We start from the raw sequence: 21,227 nt of genomic DNA, 5'->3' as shown, positions 1-21,227 counted from the left end.
CAAAACTCAACAGAAGGTAAAAATAAGTGATAACGATTCGACTTCCATAGTTCTTTCTTTGGATGTGGACAGCATTTTCCATCCCAAGGCCTCTGGAGATGTCTTAGATCCTTGTAATGCTTAGAAGGGTTCAGTTTAACAATCTTGGTCATTGCATAATGTGGCTGTTATTGTGTACAAAGTCCTCTTGGTTCTGTTCATTTCACTCAGCATCATATAAGTCTTCCAGGTTTTTTTGAAGTCAGCCCGTTCATCATTTCTTATAGCACAATAGCATTCCATTACATTCATATACCACAACTTGCTCAGCCATTTCCCAATTGATGGGCATCCTCTCAATTTCCAATTCTTTGCCACCACAAAAAGAGCTGACAAGCATAGCTTTTTGAAGACACGTGAGAACCTCCACTCCCCTCCCACCTCCTACCCTATACCTTTGTAGAGGTAGGAAGTTCATGGGTATTAAACATTTGCATATTTTTATACTGTCTTGATTTGATGATAAATTTTATTGATTTTTCTTTTTTCTTCAAAATATTATTTGTCAAAAGGTATGATTCTCTAGGAGAAGGGAAAATACTGGGAGAAATTTTGGTGATGTAAAAAAAATCAAGAAAATTTATTTTAAACAAGAGATGATTATAGAAGATGAAATGTGCAAAACAAAATCAATGCAGCTGTAATTAGAGAAGAAACAATTAATTGGGAAATTTTTTACTATAAATGCTTCTAATTAAGACCAGATTTCCAAGATATAAAGGGAATTGGTGCAAATAAGTTAAGAGCCACTCCCCAGTCAATAAGTGGCCAAAGGAAATGAACAGTTTTAGAAAGAAGAAATCAAAGCTATCAACAATCATATGAAAGGGGGCAGCTAGGTGGCATAGTGGATAGAGCTCTGGCCTTGGGGTCAAATCTGGCCTCAGACACTTGACACTTACTAGCTGTGTGACCCTGGGCAAGTCACTTAACCCTGGTTGCCTCATCAAGAAGCAAAAAAAAAAATCATATGAAAGAATGTTCCAAGTCATTAATAAAAAGAGAGATCCAAGTTAAAGCAATTCTGTAGTTTTACCTCATACTCATCAGATTGACAAAAATAACAAAAAAGGAAGATGTCTATTTTTGAAAAGCCTATAAGAGGACAGGAACAGTAATGTACTGTTGGTGGAACTGTGAATTGGTCCAACCATTCTAATCAATTTAGAAGTAAAACTGAAAATACGCTAAAGTATATGTACTTTTTAGCCCAACAATACTTACTAGTCATACATACTCCACAATGTCAAAGACAGATGGAAAAGGACCTATATGGACAAAGATATTTGTGGCAGATTTTTTTTATTGTTGCAAAGAACTGGAAATAAAATTGGTACCTACAGTTGTGGAATGGCTGACCAAATTGGAGTATAAGAATGTACTAAAATATTGTACTTTGAGGAATGACAAAAACAAAAAATTAAGTGAAACTTTGTATAAACATGAGATGGCACTGGTGAGCAAAGCAAGCTGAGCTATAAGTCCCCCCCTGAGCCTGAGACCCTGGCCGTGCATGCCTAGAGAAATCAGTTCTCCTCCTCTTAGTGTGGCTATATAGCATCTCTATCAACTCATTCTCATTCTGGGAAATCGCTTTCCTTTCAAACTTGATACACTGCCTTCCAGAGGAAAGGAGGAAGGGGTCTCTTTGCCAAGGGGAATGGCTGCCTATTTCAATTCATTCACTTTTCTTTGTGACTACACTAATTTGTGCGTACTAGGTGTATCTTCATGGAGATTGTTCTCTCTCTCTTTTTTTAGGAAATTATTAAAACAATTTAATAAATTCTCAGTTCCATTAAATGTATGGCTCTAAACCCCCAGCCAAGATTACACAGCAAAAATCCAAATTGAGTTTTTAAAACCTCAGTAATTTAAATCTCCTTTTCAAGTCTCCCCAAATACATTTAAACAAGTAGAACTGGTACAGATTCAATAGCTATCTGGTTTTAATATAGTTTAAATAGATAACAGGAAACCCAAAATATCCCTTTAAAAACCAGCAGTTCCAAAAGTTGATAGACAGTTCTTTCTCCAGCTAAAAAGGGAAGGTAGAAACAGGTAGCTTTCTCTGCCTCAACTCTAATCTGTTGGGATGAGTAAAAATAGGAAATAGATGAAGGTAAAGAAGAATGGAGTAAGTCTCTGCTCCCAGGTGAGCACAGGGAGGAGCTCAAGCTAAAATTATCAACAAATATCCATTGCTTCCTAGTATCTGGGCTATCCCTAGCAGTAACTGGACTTTCCCTTTTCTCCATCACAGTTTCATGGTTGACTAGGTTTATCTCTTGTGCTCTACCTATTCTCAACCCTGCATTAAAAAGTTCATCGTAAGGACCCTAGCTTGAGCTAGCCTCCAGTTTATCCCACGTTGTTGCCCTTCTCAGACTCCTTCAAAGTCAAGTCTCATCTTAGGAGAGAAGAAAGAACTCTTCTCACTTTCCCAGAATTAGTGTATACTACAAGATACTCTAGACAAAATCACCCATGCTATCTAGCTCTCAGACCTTCAATCCTTGTTGGTCTCTGTTGGTAGGATGTTATGTTTGTAAAACTAATATGAATTGATCCAAAGTCCAATAAGGAGGAGCAGAAGCACAATGTAAAAGAAAACAACTTTGAAAGACTTCAAAACTCTCATCTATACATTTCGAGCCATGCCTTCAGAAGACTAATGGTGAAACAAAAATGCCTTCTGCCTCTGGGAAGAATGGTGACGGATAGACTGGAGAAGCAGAATAAGAGATACATTTCAGACATGGCCAACATGACGATTTGTTTTGCTTTACTATACTTATATATTATAAAGGAGAAATTCTAATGAGGTCAAGAGGGGAAAGGTGAGTTAGCAGGAAATGACAGAGATGAAAAATTATGCAAGAAAAGAGCATCAATAACAAAAATGCAGAAGAAAAAAGTTCAGATAGGTAAACAAACAGAGTTTTTATGTACACTTAAAGAACAAACTGTGTAACAGAAGCTAATGGTTTTATACCCAATCTTTTTTTGTTCTTATTTGTATATTGGAATGCTTCTATTGGATTTAATAATTATTACATTCATAATTTTAAAAAAAGAAAGAAATTTAAAGAACTAAGATTACTCCTATGTCACAATAGGATTTTAGTGGAGGTCCTTGCTCTTTATTCCATTCCGTTTCTGCCTTTTTTTTTTCTTTCAGTACACCCTTTAAACAGCTCCTCTTCCAAGCATTCTTTGTAAGGACAATTTGGACAAGTCTGCTCTCAGGAAATATAAGCAAGGATCTTTGGTTTTGATCCATTGGGGTCATTTAGTGAATGGCTCATGACTGAAATTCTTAGCAACTTTTTATCCTCCCTACTAGTAAAAAAAAGGGGGGGCAGGGGAAGGTGGTGAGGTATGTGTGGAGGATACTCTTGAAGACCAAGTAGAGGGTTACCTGTGTAAATGATGATGTAGTTCTATGACATTAATAGTTGAAATATGAACTGAGCACTATTATTATTGTTATTATTTATTATTCTATTTATTACTATTTATTTATTACTTTATTATTTATTTATTGCTATTTATTGCTGAGTATTATCTATTATTATTTATTATTCTAAAGTGTTTCTTTGCTCTGTTTTCAGGGAGAGACCAACAGGATAATAGCCTCTCACACAATGAACAAAAATTCATCTAGATCTCATTGTATTTTTACAATATATATTGAGGTATGCAATATCACTTCATTTTTCAGAGGATGTAGACAATTGACCGTTTTGCACAATTAATCAGCCTGTTACAGTGTTCTGGGATGTCTAACCTCTGCTTGATTATTCCCCAGGCTCATTCAAGAAGCTTATCTGATGAGAAGTACATTACTTCTAAAATTAATTTGGTGGATTTGGCAGGTTCTGAGAGAGTGGGGAAGACTGGGGTAAGTAGCTAGGAGAAAATGTGGGCTCATTTAACAAACATTTATTTAGTACCTACCGCCTTCAAGGTGTTCTTCGAATGCTGGAGGAGATTAAAAGATAAATAAGGCATGGTCCTCCTCAAAGAGTTTACAATAAATACAGTAACAAAAGACTATATATTAATAAATTAATATTTATATATTATAATATATAATATATAATAGAATATGTTAATATATAAATATAATATGATACAAGCATAAAAGGTCCACTTGAAGTACTATTAAAGTCTAGAGAGGAAATCACTTCCAGCTAGGGAGATCAGAGAAAGCTTAGTAAAGGGTTTTGGCTTTTGAGGTGGCTCTTGAAGCAATGGCAGCACTTCATTACGCCAAAAGGGGAGTCAAAGAACAGAGCAGCATGGGTCATGATACCATCTCTCCCAGAGTGCTATGTGACGTTGTGAAGATTCCCTCAATAAGTGGCAAACAACACCAGACAATATATGATCAGATGCTCAATTTACAGCATAGGCTATAAATTTTGGAGAAGGAAGTGACATTGATGTAAGCTGAAGGTGTGTTGTACCCCTGCCACCCAAAAAGGAAATGGAATTGCCATAAAGTGATTAAAAACAATCACTAGGGCCTGAAGAAAGAGCCTACCTGGGGAAAAAAGGCATGATCCAAGAGGTGATTTGACCTTAAGCCAAAGGCCACTCTGAACTAGGACAGATTTCATTGAAAATGTCGAATCCAGTAGGTGAAGTAGTAGGCAAAAAAACCCTAAAGCTGGGAAAGTTAGCAAAGAGTCAGCTAGAACAGGCTATGGAGAGGAGTTATTAATGTCAGTGAAATGTTGGGTACAGTGGTGTAACTGTGGGCAATGGGCTGCTGTATTTGCCACACCCACTCCTAACTTCTATGTTGGCGGGGAGAGAGTGGCACCTGAACTGGGCCTTGAAAGAGATTCAAAAGATCCCAATTTATAGAACTATGGTAGGAGGAAGAAGGCATTCCAAGTATGGAGGATGATATCTACAGACACGGAGCCCAATTGTCTGATTTCCAGGTCACCCAATGGGGTCAAAGAGGTTGCTTTTAGCAGAGGTCAAGGGCAGGTTGAAGATAATATATAATTGCTTAAGGTTTGGAGGATCAGGCAAGTTTCAGTGGCCATGAGCAAGAAAGAAATAAGGAGTCTAAATAGATGGATTGATTAAATCAAGGTATCATTAAAATATAAATTATGACATGAGGACGTGAAACTGATACTGAGGTGAAGTCTTGTTGAGCTTTCATGTGTTTGTATTCAAATATATTTTTGGACAGGACAGTTATTGCTTTCACTGTATGTGGAGGCCTAGGCCCTCAAGTGGAATCCCAAAGTAGCAAATTATCTGAGATTATCTGGTCCTACCAGTCTCTGAGCAAGAAAGCCCTCTATAACAGCCACATGATAAGCCTGTGCTTGAGGATCTCCACTGATGGGAAACCCACTACTTCCTGGGCATTCTACTTATTGAATAGCTTTAAGTTTTTTTTCTCATGTAAAGTAAAAATCTAACTCCCAAATTTCTCACTACTGCTCCTCTGGGACAAGCTGAACCAGTCCAATCCTTCTTCCACTTAACAACCCTGAAAATGCGTGAGGCCTACTGTCCTGCCTCCTACCTCCTTCTCCCTCACCAAGTGTTTTCTTCTCTGAGCAAAACACCCCAATTCCTTCGCTGATGCACACATGACTTGGTCTCCAGTCTTCTGATCACTCTCCTCTGGATGTGCACCAGCTTGTCAATATTATTCCTAAAATGCAGCCACCATAACTAAATATAGTTATACTACAGATGTGGTCTGATTAGGAAAAAATAAAGTGTACTCCTTATTCTGGGCACTGTGCCACTATTGATTTGGCTTAATATTCCATTAGGGTTGGGCTTTTTTTTTTTTGGCTGCCATTGGCTTATATTCTGCTTGTGATGCACTTAAAGCCTCAGATTTTTTTCACACAAACTGTTGTCTAGCCACACCTCCCCCATCCTATATTTATGCTATTTATTTTTTGAATACAAATATAGAACCTTTTGTCTCTTTTACATTTCATCGTGTAGCCACAAATTGATCATACCTTTTGACCCAGAAGTTCTATTGCCAGAACTCTCTTCCAAAAGCATCACCTGAAAGAAAAAAGAACTTCCTATTTGTACAAATATATTCATTGTTTTCTTTTTGAGAGCGATAAAAAAAAAAAGAGGCAACAACCTAGATGTCCAACAATTGGGAAATGGCTGGATAATTTCTTATATTAAGTTAGTGGGATAATATAGGGGCAGCTCAGTGGTACAGTGGATAGAGTTCTGGACTTGGAGTCAGAAAGACTCCTCTTTGTGAGTTCAAATCTGGCCTCAGACACTTATTAGCTATGTGTCACCCCCATTTGGCTCAGTTTCCTCATCTGTAAAATGGGCTAGAGAAGGAAATGGCAAACCACTGCAGTATCTTTGCCATAAAAACACAATAATATGAAATGTTAGAAAATTTAGGAAAATTAGGAAATTTGGAAAAAAATTTAGAAAAATCTATGTAAGGTGATTAAGAGTAAAATGGTAGAGTCCAAATGGTGTATACACTGACCAGAAAAGAAAGGAAAAACGTAGGTCTGTAGTGTCACTGCTTGAGCCTGGCCTCAAGGGGGACACAGAACAAAGGAATTTAATTTGCTTTTTGCTGATTCTGCCTTGTTAAAGGATATAGTTTGTGTGTGATTTTTTCTCCCTTGTTTTTTATATTTGTATAGTTATTTTGTGGATAGTTGTTAAGTTTATAACACATTTTTTAAAAACATGCTGTCTCTGGTCTCTGTGCCCAGAATGTCCTTCCTCCTCACAACTGCCTTTTAGATCCACCATCTCTGGCAGAAGGCTTTTCCTGAGCCTTCCAGTTGCCATCTTTCTTTCCTTCCTAATAAATACTTTATCCGTGTACATATTACCCCCTATCCCTGGTAAAATATAAGTTCCTGGAGGGCACAGACCTGTTTCGTTTTCTGTTTTTATATTCCCAGTACCTGATATAATGGCTGGCATGTCCTATGCACTTAAATATTTGTACTTGATAAATTGAATCTATTATATTCACTATTTGGGCAGCTAGGTGGCACAGTGGATAGAATGATGATGGGCCTAGAGTCAGGAAGACTCATCTTCCTGAGTTCAAATCCTGCCTCAGATATTTACCAGTTATATGACCGTGGGCAGCTTGTTTGCTTCACCCTATTTGCCTCAGTTCCTCATTTGTAAAATGAGCTGGAGAAGGAAATGCCAAATCACTGCTGCATTTTTGCAGGAAAACCTCAAAAGGGTCACAGAGTTGGACATGACGAAAGTGACTGAAAAACAACAACAAATTATAACCATCCTCTCCTTTCTATTCCCACTGCCACTACCCTCGTACAGTCCTTCATTTCTACTTTACCACACCAACAGCTTTATAACAGATCTTTCTCCTGCTCTCTCCTCCCTGCAGTCTTTTTTTTTTTAAAAGATTTTCATTTAATTTCTTTTTTATTTTGAACTTAAACGGCAAATAAAATGAGCATTTTCATAGCATTTTTGTAGAACAAAAAGAGAGACCCGGTCCATTTTTCACTTTACTGCCAGAAAAGAAAAAAAAGCCTACATAAGCATAGGTCTGATCATGTCATTTCTTTGCTTAAAAATCATTGTGAATCATTGCACAATGATTAAAGTTAAACCTATTGTGCCTGGCATTCAAGGCCCAATTCCATCCGGCACTGTCCTATTCTGCCAGTCTTGTCTCCCTCCTACTGCTAACTTCCATTCAAATTGGACTACCTCCCCAACACTCTGCTCTCTCCTGCTTCCGTCCTTTCACTTGCTCTATTCTCGAAGATTGTTGAATTTCTTTGCATTGCTTAGAGGCTAACCAAATGCTGCCTCTTCTATAAAGCCTTCCCTGATCCTTATGGCCACAGGGATCTCAGATGGCTCTTGGATTTGCAAGAATCTAGTTCATTTATTTAACATTGTGTATTAAAGTTTTCTGTTTTTAGCTTATTTCTCCTGCTAGACAAATACCATGAGGGCAGGGAACTATGTCTTTTCCAAACTAAATTGCCACATACACACCCCCATCCCACACTGGGCTCTACATATGGTAGGCATTTAATAAATCATTGTTATTGTGAAGGAAAAATTTACAGAACTGGTGCCTAACTGAAAATGGATAACAGTTCTGAGGCTCTGAACCTGGGTGACTGGGAGAATAGTATTACTACTGTTAGTAATGAATGAGGAGAACTGCTTTTGACAAATGGACCTCTCCATCTGAAGTGAAGTGACTGAACCATCTGATTCTTTTTTTTTCTTTCTTTTTCCTTTTCCTTTTTCTTTTTTTTATTGTAGTCAGAAGGACAAATCCTGAAGGAAGCCACATATATCAACAAATCCCTGTCTTTCCTGGAGCAGGCTATTATTGCTTTAGGGGACCGAAGGAGAGAGCATGTCCCCTTCCGGCAGTGCAAGCTCACCCATGCTCTGAAGGACTCATTAGGTAAGGAAACTAGAATTTGTTTCAGTTGATATAAAATAATAAAAGAAAGCCTTCACGGCTTACAATCCAGAAGGGAGCTTGGGGGCTAGTGTCCATTAAAGCTTATGTATGTGCCAACAGTAAACACTCATCATTGCTTTTGACAGTGTTAAATCATTCAAAAGATATAAGGCATGTGAATCTCATCAAAACCACTGTCTCCTTTTCTCTTCTTTTCAAGTTTATACATACTTTCGTGTATAGTTTCCCCAGTGACCATCAGACATAGTGGAATGAGTCAAAAGTGTGGTATATGTTCTTTGTCTATCTAACTTTCTCTTCAACATTCTCCATTTCTGTGTTTCATTTTCTTCTCCTGCTATCTATTTCTTCTCTTTTTTCCCCCTTCCTGCCATCCCTCTCTTCCTCCTTCTCTATTTCCCGATGTGTGTGTCTCCACCTCTATGTTTATCTCATTTTTTTTTCTTTTCTTTCTTTGTTGGGTGTCTCTCTTCCGCTATGCACTCTTTTCCTCCCTTCTCACTAATTATTAGAGGCATTGTGGCATAGTAGATAGAGCTTTGGCTTTGGAGCCAAAAAGATAAGATCAGCCTCTGACACATTCTGGCCATGTGACCCTGGGTAAGGTACTTACCCCCTCTTCTTGTTCTAGGAAAACTTTTAAGTCTGTCAGTTGCATAGAAGTTGCATAGAAGATGATACCCATCTTGCATTGGTAGAGTAAAATCACAGGTCTAGTTGCTATTTCTCATTCTCTAGTTACTATAACACTAAAGTGATTGTCTGGGCACAAAACCTTTATGGCTCATGGCCTTTTTGTCTTCTTCCTTTGCAGGAGGAAATTGTAACATGGTCATTGTGGCAAATATCTATGGTGATGCCACTCAGTTGGATGAGACAGTAAGTAGAGGGGACGGTTGCTTTCTGGGATAGATTTTCTTCCCAAGAACGTGAATTGCCCTTTGCCTCAAGAATGGGAAAAGGAGAAGTATTCCTTGTGGATCCTATTAAAATCTCTTTTCTAAAAACATTCGTTTTCAAGGATAAGGTCACAAGACCCTGCTACAACTTAGGCATTCATTTTGGCAAATATTTATTGAAAATCAACTGGGTGCAAGTGATTATGCTAAAGTACTGTAGGAGATTTGAATATAAGATCAGATCTTCATCTCTTAAGAATTTATTCCATAAAAAAATAAAAAATAAAAAATAAATTTAATAAAAAAGAATTTATTCCATAGAGGAGCTAAGACAAATCATCATACAAGTAACCAAAGTGGAGAGGTCCATTGTGCTATGAGAGTTCAAGGAAGAAAAGATCATTTCTGGATGAAAGGATCAGGGAGAACTTTGTGGATAAGATAAAATCTGAGCTAAGACTTGAATGATGCTTAGGCTTTCAGAGTAAAGATGTATGCGGACGACATTCAAGATGCTGGAGCTACCTGTAAGCAGTAGTACTGAGGTGGGAAAACAATGACTTTGGGGAATGGTAAGAAATCTAATCTGACTGTAGCATAAGGTACACCGAAGAGAGTGGAGGAGATGAGCTTTAAAAAGGAGATCATGGGAGCAGCTAGGTAGCACAGTGGATAGAGCACCGGCCCTGGATTCAGGAGGACCTGAGTTCAAATCCAGCCTCAGACACATAACACGGATTAGCTGTGTGACCCTGGGCAAGTCACTTGACCCCAATTGCCTCACCAAAAAGCAAAAAACAAAAAACAAAAAAGGAGATCATGGAGAGCCTTGAATCACAATAGTTAAGGCATTATTCATCAGGCAATGGGGAGTCACTGAAGGGTTTAGAGCAGGGGAACGACATGATCAGAGTTGTCCTTCAGGAAGACTGATGTCATAGAAGCCTGAATAAAGATTAGAGGGGAGAAGAGAATGGGAATGGGGAGACCAGTAAGGAGGTTAGTTGTTACAGAATCAGAGTGGTGGTGGTGGGACAGGGAAAGGAGAGGGTTCTCCTGGGCTGGGGCAGCTACAGCACCAGCCCTGGAGTCAGGAGGACCTGAGTTCAAATCCAGCCTCAGACACTTACTAGCTGTGTAGTCCTGGGCAAGTCACTTAACCTTGATTGCCTCAAAAAAATGAAAATAAAAAAGATAGAAGAGACATTATTGAAACTGATGACATTAGACATGAAAGGAGAGGGAAAATCAAAGATGGGCTAGGAATTCAAGCCCTAGTGACTTCAATAATACTCTTGATATTTACATAAATAGGAAGAATTGTAGCATAGTGCATACAGAGCTGGCCTCAGGAAAGCCCAGGTTCAAATCCCACCTCTGACACAAACTAGCTGTGTGACCTTGGTCGAGTCACATAACCTCTTAGTGCTCCAGGCAATTTTTTAAGACTATAAGTTGCAGAGAAAGTGTGACCTACATTAGAAGAGGAAGTTTCTTTATACTGATACCTTACACCTTGGAATTCTCTATACCAATGAAATCTCAGGTCCAGTCCCTATCCGTAATATATAGAAAAAATGAAGTAAGGAGCAAGACCTGGTTTGGGGGAGAAGATGCTGAAGTTGGTTTGGAGTAGGCATATGCTATGCCTGTCAGAAATTCAAGTATGGATGTCTAACAGAAAACTGCAGGTGATAGTCTGTAGGTCAGAAGAGGCATCGAGTCTGGAGGTGGAGATTTAGAAGGCATAGCCATAGAGATGACAGTCAATAGTGGATGAGATCACCAAAGGAGAAAGGATATAGAAGGAAGGGAAGAGGATTGAGGACTAAGCCTTAATGAATGACTATATTTAAGTGTCAGGAAGTAAAAGATAGCAAAGGTAAGAGCTGTCATAAAGGTCAAATAAGCAAGAAATACCAGTATCACTGAAGCCCAAAAAATGAGAGAATGTCAAGGTTATTCTCAATAGTATCAAATTATGCAGACACTCAAAGAGAATAAATATTAGGAGGTGTCCTTAGACCTGGTGATTACAAGGTCCTTCACTAAAGTTTTAATATGGTGATGGATGTGGAAGCCAAATGGGAAAGGGTGGAGGAAAGAGTGGATGGTAAGCACGTTGAGGGAGGACATAGAATGTTCTTACTCTTTGGAGGAGTCTGGTGCTCTACAAGGAAGTAGGGCAGGGTTTAGGGAAGGATGTTTGTGTTTGTTGTTTTTAACTTGTTTAGAACGCGGGAGACATGAACATGTTTGTCGTTTTAGAGGAAAAACCAGGGTCAAGAAAGTGAAGATGCAAGAGAGAGAGAATATAAATGATGGAGCAAATTCCCAAAGGAAGTAAGAAAGATCAGTGGTAGAGTTGGAAAAGTTAGACTCAGAATAAGGTGGGACATAGTTTTCTCTGATATGGGATTGAGAAAGAAAATGTGTGAAAATATAGACAAATAATGAAATGGAAAGGAGGAGCTTTGAGAGAAAACTCAGGAACAGCAAGGTGGCCCAGTGGATAAAGCACTAGCCCTGGAGTCGAGAAGTCCTGAGTTCAAATTCAGCCTCAAATACGGACTAGCTGTGTGACCCTGGGCAAGTCACTTAACCTCAATTGACTCCACACACACCAAAAAAGAGGGAGAGACAGCTCATGTTGGATGACCTTGTTGGATTCCCAAGGATTTCTTACCTCAGAGAACTTAGTAACAAACTTGCTCAGGCTTTACCCTTCCCAAGTAAAGATCACATCTAAGTCTTTTATCTGTATGTTGTTCAATCATGTTCCACTCTTTGTGACCCCATTTGAGGTTTTCTTGGTAAAGATACTAGAGTAGTTTGCCATTTCCTTCTCCAGCTCATCTTACAGATAAGGAAATGGAAGCCAACAGGGTTAAGTGACTTGCCCAGGGTCACACAGCTAAGTGCCTGAAGCTGGATTTGAATTCAGGCCTTCCTGACTCCAGTCTCAGTGCTCTATCTACCATACCACCTACCTGCTCTACTGAGCCACCTCGCTTGCCTCCATCTTTATCTGTAGGAGGTTGTCCAAATCAATTGAGGGTGAAATCCTTTTGCCATTACTCATTTCTTCCACAGATGTCAGAGCCTTTAACATTCCTGGAGCAATTTTAAGCTCTGGAAAGGCCTGGTGGATTTGGCCCAGTCCAATTAGTTTCCATATGTAGTATTTTCCATTTGAAAAGAACATCACTTGTTTCAGTGCTATGGGGCTACTCTGTGCTACTATGTGAAATGGGCAGTCTGAGGTAAATTTGGGCCCATTCAAAGCTGTGGAATGAAGTCAGGCATTAGCCCTCTTCGTGTCTCAGACCCCTTTGGCAGATGTCTATGGACATCATCTCAGAGTGTTTTTAAATGCTTAAAACACACAGGATCACAAAGGAAATCAATTACACTATTAAAACACAGTTATCAAAAATTTTTTTTTAAAAAACAAATTGACAGACACCAGGCTAAAAACCCTTGTTCTCAAGAGACTCAGCTACTGCTGTACCAACTATCCTGCAAATCCCAACTTTGGTTTGCCATCACCAGAAGGGAAAACACATGGCTAGGACATGTAACTAACCTAGAAAGTTTAAACTGCATAGTAAGAAATTCCTGACAGCTCGCTTTTGTTTACTGACATTCTGTGGAAACGTAATACGCACATCTTGTAGAAGGACAGATGTATATTCTACTGTTCAGGCCCCTGTTTATGTAGCCAATGAGCCTTTTGAAATGTCTGCCTTGTGACTAGTGCTATGCCAAGTGTTCTGGGAAGCATGAAGGAGTACGGTAATCCCCCACTTATTTGGAGGTCAGACTTCTAGCATCGGTGAAGGTATTGAAAGGATCTCTCTGTGTTGCTGAAAGAACTGAGACAAGGTCTGTGCTCTACAGCCTGGCACTGGGGCCCCCTCAGAGTACACAGCCTGACTGATTTTGCTTTAATGTACAGTTCTGACCAGGTTGGTGATCCAATTTCTCAGCCTCCAGAAAGTTAGAATCAGCAGATCAGAAAACTGCAGACTTGTTAAAGGTAGTCTCAAGTGATAGTAACAAGAAGAGACAGCTGTCTACCTGATAATGAAGTAGGAGTCAGCTATAAAAAGCCCAGCAATCTGAAACCGTGCAGTAAAGATGAAGCAGTCAGTCCTCCACACCTAAAGAGGCCCTGAGGGCATCACTGTATCACAACAGCACAGTAAGATGCTGCATGTGCCTAATGACCCAGTTAGATTTTGTTTGGTCTCCTTGATTTAAGAGAGAATAGAAGTCTAGGATGCATTTAGAAAGATTTCTAATCCTGTATGTTTTAAACAGTGTTGATACTGAAAAGAGTGAACTTCACTTATCTGGAAAGGTGTGCTTAATAGCTTCTTCCCCAAGGATGTTGTATTTTGAAGGTATTGTGTGTAAGCCAGCAGACCATATGGGGCATTAAAACTGATTGTAGTGGCCATAAGTAAGTGGTTCCTTCTTAGATACCTAAGACTCCTCTAGCTCTCAGTGCTATGGACTGTGATCTAGTGTTTTATGACTAAAGCCCTACAATCTTTCTAATGATCTAGTACCCTCCCAAGGTGGGACTTCAGCTTGAGGAAGCAGAGAACCTGGTATAGTGATTAAAGCCAAAGACTGTCATCTTATATTAAACCGGGAACAAAGGGGACTCATATCTGTGATTTTAGTTTAGATGGTAAATGCTGATCGTCCTTACGAGAGTTGACATTTCAGAGGTTTTCCTGGCCTCTCTATCTGCAGGGAAAGCCAGAGGGCTGTTAAGCCATAAGCCCATTTCAAAATGTAAGAATAAAGTGTAACAAAATACTTATGCCAGTCAAATATATAAACAAAGGCACATCTGATTTAAATTAAATAGCACTTAAGCAGATGGTTCCCCACCCTCATCCTCAATCCTTTGTATTAGCCAACCTTACAGCTTCCTTTTCAAGTAGGAAGAAACTTTTTAAAGGATTGAAAGCCCTTCCCAGGTAATAGTCACAGGACCAGGACACTGCTGTATCCATCAGAGCCAGATGTTTATCCTGCTGCTCCCTAAGGTGTCGTTGGGCTGTGGATCCACAGGGCTTGCCACTACTTTCCAAGCCTCGTTGTCTGGAGAAATAGTTATATTAATCCCAGAGTTTTTCAGTGGAAGGGCAGGGAGACAAAAGGAGAGAGAGGAAGGACAAAATTATATGTGAGATGAATGAAGAACTCCCATATGTTTTAATGTTTCGATATTTATACCAAAGACTTTACCATTTTAATTATAGGTAAGTTTCTATCAAATAAAAAACATGCTATACTTTATTCTACAGAAAATCAAACAAAATATTCTACTTTTTTCCTTTCTCAGTGGACTAATTTTGAGTTCTCAGTTCTGATTTCCTGTGAGATCTTAAGCAAGCTTCTTTCTAATTTCTAACTCACACATTTCAGTGCTAAGTTGTCCTCATTTTGAGAGACATGACAGACTACTTAGTATCATTATTGCGTCCTTGAAAGAGAAGAGATTCTCTGAATAGACGAAAAGAGGACTGGGCAGGAATACAGGAGACTGTGACTCTCAGCTCAACTCTGCCTCTAGCCAACTACAAAACCTTGGGCAAATAACTTTCTCTCTGGGCTCCATTTTTCCCATTTGTAACCTTGGACTCATTTTACAAATGGTTACTTTAGGTGACCTTCGAAAGTCTTTTCCATCTCTTTTCCAACTATCCAAATCAACGTTTTATAATCCAAAGATAACACCAATTCTATCACGTTAGCCTTCCCTCTTTCATTTAAAGACTTTTCATTTAAACTTTACCATTCTCCCTTCTAGGAATTCCACTGAAGGCAGATTTATAGCCAGAATATCCTGATCCATCCCTTTTCTAAACACTGGCTGGGTTGATAAGCAGTCAAGTTGATTAACACTGGACTAAGTGTCAAGTTGATTTAGCAAGTTTGAGGCACACTAGTGAGTGGCCATGAAAGACAGATGGTTTTTCTCTGTAAATGCTATTGAATCTACTGACCTTGAGATCTCCAACTATTACTTACCTAATTATTGGAACCTTTCTGCCAGAAAGAAATGTTTTCCCAGAAGTTATTCAGGGAGGGAATGAGCAACGTCACTATGTGGGTCCAGTAGCTCCCAGCTTAAGCCTTAGAGATCTAGTGCTTCTGGAAACCTACCTCACTTGGGTATTAGCCTTCCGTCATTTATTAGCACTAATTACATGCTTTGCAAATGTGTCTACTTAGAGATGATCAGTCAGATATAAGCAGACCAATTAAAAAATGTATATAAATGATGTAGTTTAGGGGTTGAAGGGTCCTGGGACCCCAAAATCACATGTGGGTCCTGTCCAAAAGAATTCGACCCAAGCCTTCTTTCAGCCAAAGACAAGGTTTATTAGAACATCCGTCATATTGGGCAGACTCTTAAGGAGTCTGAACATTAGTGAGCTATTGGCTAGATTTTAAGAATCTGAGCAGTGAATAGATTATAAGAATCTCAGCAATGGCTAGATTATAAGAATCTAAGCAGTGGCTAGATTTTAGGAATCTGAGCAATGGCTAGATTTTAAGAATCTCAGCATGGCTAGATTTTAGGAATCTGAGCACCTTGATGGAGACAAGGTGGACCTTATATACAGAAAGACTATGGGAGGGACCTAGGAGTGGCAAGTAAGCTGGGGTGAACAGAACTCCTGGGCCCTGGACCTTGAGGCCAAGGGAGAATGGAGCCTAGTTAGGATTAAGGGGGCCATACATAGGGAGTAAGACAAAGGAAGGGAGATTGGGTGTAGCCACAGTGAAAAGGCCAGTTGATGGGATTATAGTTTTGGCTGTGTAGGAAAGTCCAGGGTTTTTCCTTTCTGGGGCCCAGATCTCAACCCCATCATAAGAACTTTTATGTCATACTTTGTAACTAGATATCACAGGTTTAGAAGAAGGGAGAGAATTGTCTCCAGCCCCAGTGCCACCTCCATTCTTCTCTTCTCTTTCCATTCATTAACACACACACACATATACACACATCCCTTACAAAACAGACAGAGATGGCAAGCAAAGCTAAAAATCAGTATTCTTTTCTTTTTGCCATTTTCTTGGGAAAGTAGGCAAACCTTTATTTGTAAGACAGCTCCACAGCAAAGAATGCATGAATGAAGACTATGATAGCCTTCTTAGGCAGGTAGGGTCTACCAGGGGTGGGGAACCTGTGGCCTCGAGGCCACATGTGGCCCTCTAGGTCCTCAAGCTCAGCCCTTTGACTGAACTCATGGCCTCAAGGCCACAGGTTCCCCACCCCTGAGTCTCTAAGCCTTCCAGAGCCCTGCCATGCAGATGGGAGCCAGCATCCTCTTGGAGGACCTCCCAGTATAGCAGACAATCAGGCTGAACAAGGCTACTCCCTGTTCCTCCAGAGACCTAAGAACTACTTATGAAAGGAAAAGCCACCTCATGATCATGACCTTTTGTTTTTCAGCTTTCTTCACTTCGTTTTGCCAGCAGAATGAAACTGATCACAACTGAGCCTTCTATCAATGAAAAATATGATGCAGAGGTATTTATTCACATTACTTTGGGGACAGCAAAGGTGAAAGGGAAATAATTTTTCCAGAGGCAGGCTGATATAGAGCTGTGGACAGGAAATCAGGAGAACTAAACCTTGGGCCAATTCTGCCCCTCCCCACCCCTGAGAGATTACAGCAGTCCCTTTATCTCTTTTGATGTCCACTTTCTCATATGTAAAATCCAGAGGGCATTAGACCTGATGGCCCCTGAGATGCCTTCCGGCCCTAAAGTTCCTACTCTGTAAAGGTCCTTGGGGACAGATGACTGGAGAAGACAGTAGAGTGTAATGGAAATAAGATTGTCTGGGGACTCAGTGGAACTGAGTTCTAATCCTGACCCTGACACTGATTAAGGGCCTCTGATCGAGTTATTTCACTTCCCTAAGACATTGCCACTTCTGTAAAACAAGGGGGTTGGGCTAGGAGATTTCCAACACCTGTTCCCAGACTAACATTCTATGCTCCAAGGCCCCTTTCCATTCTCACATTCCATAGAATGTCCAATGTTCCAAATTCCCTTTCAGCTCTGACATTCCATGTTCTGTGTTCTCTAAAATCCCTTCCAGGTTTAACATTCTAAGATTCAAGGGGCATCATAAAAAAAAGGGAAAGTTTGGTCACTTACCAGAATATAGAACATCCTGAGATATTTGGTGACCAGGTGCATAATATACTGATAAAATGTTCCCAATATGTGAAGTGCAGGAAATTTTAAGTTTCTATCCTTCCCATAGATCAAAGATGTATACTGCATACATCAGAAAATAAAGTTTGGCACATAGTACAAGAATCCTAGGCTAAAAAGTCTTTGTGATCATTCTGACCGAAAACATCAAAGCCAAATGCTCTTTAGCCACACTTTCTCTCCTCCTCTTTTAATGAAACAACAAATTAAAGTTACTGTAGGCAACCCATTGTCACAAATATTGGAGATACAATGAGCTTTAGGCCACTGAAGAGGTCAGTCTAATTGGAAAGACAAGAAATATGCACAATGAATAAAAACTAATAATACAGGGCAGTGTCTATTCAAAGCTAAATGAAGGATGTAGAAATGAGGTGCTGTCAGGGGTTCAGTAGAAGGAGAGGTCTCTGAGGGCTGGGGGTTGGTTAAGGAAGGATTCCCAAAGGAGTTGCTTCAAGTGGGCAAAATTCAGATAATGGGAGGGAAAAGTCTCTACCTGGAGGAGAAAAAGTGGTGATTGTATTACCACAGTCATGGAAGCTGCAGGAAAAGGATAAGGGAATAGGTGACTACATTTCATTTCATTATTTTACCTTCATTTTAATAATTCTAGATTGTCAGTCACTCAGCCCCTCATTATAATACTCTTTTAACAACAAAAAAAAGCCCCAAATTTTGGACTCCCAAATTTAATGCGATCAAATCTGAAAAACAGGTTATACTGAAAGAAAAATATGAAATGATCTCCAAAATAAGATGCTGGATTTGAAATACAATCTTGACTCATTTCCTTAAATTGATGAAAGATAGAGAGGAGTAACCATAGAATGCTATGTCAATTATATGATTTTTTTTTACTGCTCCCAACATATTTTCCCTCAAGAAAATGCCTTCAATTTTTAAAAAATTAAAAATTAAAAAAAAAAAGATTTGCCAGCAAGAGGACACAGCATTGCTCCTGTTTTACAGTAATGCCTGCCCTAATGAAAATTGCCAAAAAACTCTCACACCTAGAATATAAGCTGGGGGGGCTAATGGAGTGCTAGGAGATTATGAAGGCTGGTCCCTTCATAGCGGAAAGAGCACTGGACTTGGAGTTAGGAGGTTTGGCTTGCGGCCTGACTCTGACAGTTACTCACTATGTAGCATTTCACCTCTCTGAGGTTCAGTTCCCTCATCTGTAAAATAGGGATAATAATATTTGCATTATTTACCTCACAGGGTAGTTGCGAAGGAAGCATTTTATAAATCATTGTTATAGAAATGTGAATAATTATTATTGCCTTTCCTGTAGCAAAAATAGAATAAAATGAGACTTTTAAAAATCAAAGTATTATAGAAGATTTGAACTGGAAGAGTCTTTGACAAGTCCTATATTATATATCTGAGCACTTCCTATGTTAAAGGTACTCTGCTAGGTACTATGTCCACAAAGACATAGTTTCTGCCTTCAGGAAGCTTACCATCTAGTTGAGATAGACATATAAAAGGTAACAATACCAGGCATTAAATGATGTGTTGAATAAGTGATGTAGTGAGTATTACAGTAATTTAGAGAAGGGAAGGAAAACTATGGACTGGAATGCCCAGGAAAGGCTTCTGTGGGAAAGTGGGATTTAAAGAAGATCTTAAAGACCAGAAGCCAAAACCTTACAAATTTAAGATACAGTTACTAATGTTCATGACCTATTGGGTTTCCTATACATTCAACAAATCTTTCCTGAGCACTTGCTGTATATGGGACTTTGTGGTATGTACTCTGGGGAACACAAAGATAAATAAGACATGTTCTCTGCCTTAATGTTGAATTAACTCCTTCCCCCACCCTCCCCCCCAAAAAACCCACCTTCCTTCCAAACAACCTAGGAATCATCCTCAACTCCCATGTCTTGCCCCTTTTATCCAATCTGTTGGCAAATCTTGTTGATTGTACCTTTGTGACTCTCTCACATATGCCCCCTTCTTGCCTCTGACTGATACTGCCACCACCCTGGTGCAGACCCTCGTCCCCTCATACATGGACTATTTCAATAGCCTGCTGGTTGGTGTCCCTGGCTCAAGTCTCTTCCCACCCCAGTCCATCCTCCACTCTTGTCAAAGGGATCTTCCTAAAGCACAGCTCTGACCATAGCATCCCTCCCCTACTCAATGGATTCCAATGACTCTGTGTCACTTCTAGGATCAAATACAAAATCCTGTGTTTGACAGTCAGAGCCCTTCAATACCTGCCTTGCCCACCATCTTTCTAGTTTTCCTTCACCTTACGTCCCTTCAATCCGATGCCACTGGCTTCTTTACTGATCCTGGAACAAAGACACTTTTTTTTCCCTGACTCTTGAATATTTTCACTGGCTTTCCCCCACGCCTGGAATGCTCTCCATCCTCTGCCTCCTGGCTTCCCTGGATTCTTTCAGATGCCTTCGAAAATCCAACCTTCTACAGGAAGCCTTTCTGAATCCTCAATTCTAGTGCGTTCCCTCTATTGATGACTTTCCATTTATCCTATGTAGAGCTTGTTTGTAAATGGTTGTTTGCACGTTGTCTCTCCCATTTGATTGAGAGCTCCCTGAGGGCAGGGACTGAGTTTTGCTTTTCTTTGTATCCCCAACACTTAGCACACTGCCTGACATATAGAAGGTGCATCATAAATGTTTATTGACTAACAGAACTTACATTCTAGTAGGGGGAAGTGAGGCCTGTGCATGAATAACTATACCACAAAGTAGTATGTCTTAAGTCCCCAAGATAAGTACAAACAGACCACAAGCCGTCCAGACAAGGGAAAGATCACTTCTGCTGGTGAAGTCAGGGAAGACTCCATGAAGTAAGGGCCTTTGGTCTGGACCATGAAGGGAGGGCTTTGGGCAGATGGAGAGTTGAATTTTCCCATTGCCTCTGCCAGTTTCTAAAATTATGATATACATGAACCAGGGGTGTGCCAGCTACTGCTGGCAAGAAGCATTGTTAAATTTTCATCATGAGCATTTACACCTCAGAGATTGGCAAGCTACAAATCAGGGCAGCATTTAGGGTTTTTGTTTTTAATTTCTCTGCTTAAGAAAGTGACCAAGTGAATGTCAATAGTGCAGATTAAACTTAAAAGTGTGTCCCGTGTTTTCAGAAAGCTGGTTGCTAAATATTTACCACTGGATAGGGCAAATATAGAATTATTCAAGTAAGGGTTTTTTTTTTCTGGAAAGGTGAAAGTAATTAAAGGTCAGCTAGTAGAGGGTATCTATCGTATGTCCCATTTCTGTGAGAGGTAGAAAGAGATGAGGATTACCATAGGGGAAACTGGATCAGTAAGAGGTTCTTAGCAGGACAGGCAGAGCCCATACTATAGAAGGAAGTGCTAAGGGGGAGCAGTTAGGTAGAGGTTTGAAGCTTTGGAACCAACTCTTGCAAATACTGGTTCCTGCAGTGTCAGAAGAGGTGCTTAATAAATGCTAATGGATTAATTGAGGGTAAAATCAAATCCATACTCCTTTGCAGCCAAGATGCTAAAGAGGAAGGACAATTCTGCCCCAGGAGTATGTTTTTAACAAGTGTTTTGTAAT

At 39.7% G+C, this 21,227-nt stretch overlaps 1 protein-coding gene across 3 annotated transcripts in view; it reads left to right on the top strand.

Moving 5' to 3' along the window:
- Positions 1-21,227, top strand: part of KIF9 (kinesin family member 9) — a 75,553-nt gene that overhangs the window by 36,691 nt on the left and 17,635 nt on the right. For all 3 annotated transcript variants that reach the window (XM_020999126.2, XM_020999128.2, XM_020999129.2), the window contains 5 exons: positions 3,654-3,737; positions 3,851-3,943; positions 8,347-8,494; positions 9,330-9,394; positions 16,898-16,975. In XM_020999126.2, coding sequence (XP_020854785.1) covers positions 3,654-3,737; positions 3,851-3,943; positions 8,347-8,494; positions 9,330-9,394; positions 16,898-16,975 — 468 coding nt within the window. The remainder of the gene's footprint in view (positions 1-3,653; positions 3,738-3,850; positions 3,944-8,346; positions 8,495-9,329; positions 9,395-16,897; positions 16,976-21,227) is intronic.

Source organism: Phascolarctos cinereus, unplaced genomic scaffold (assembly GCF_003287225.1).
Source record: "Phascolarctos cinereus isolate Bilbo 61053 unplaced genomic scaffold, phaCin_HiC Scaffold_4;HRSCAF=312, whole genome shotgun sequence".
NCBI classification, from domain to species: Eukaryota; Metazoa; Chordata; class Mammalia; order Diprotodontia; family Phascolarctidae; genus Phascolarctos; species Phascolarctos cinereus.
Note: the sequence above shows the minus strand (reverse complement) of the source record. Positions and strands in the feature narration are given on the sequence as shown.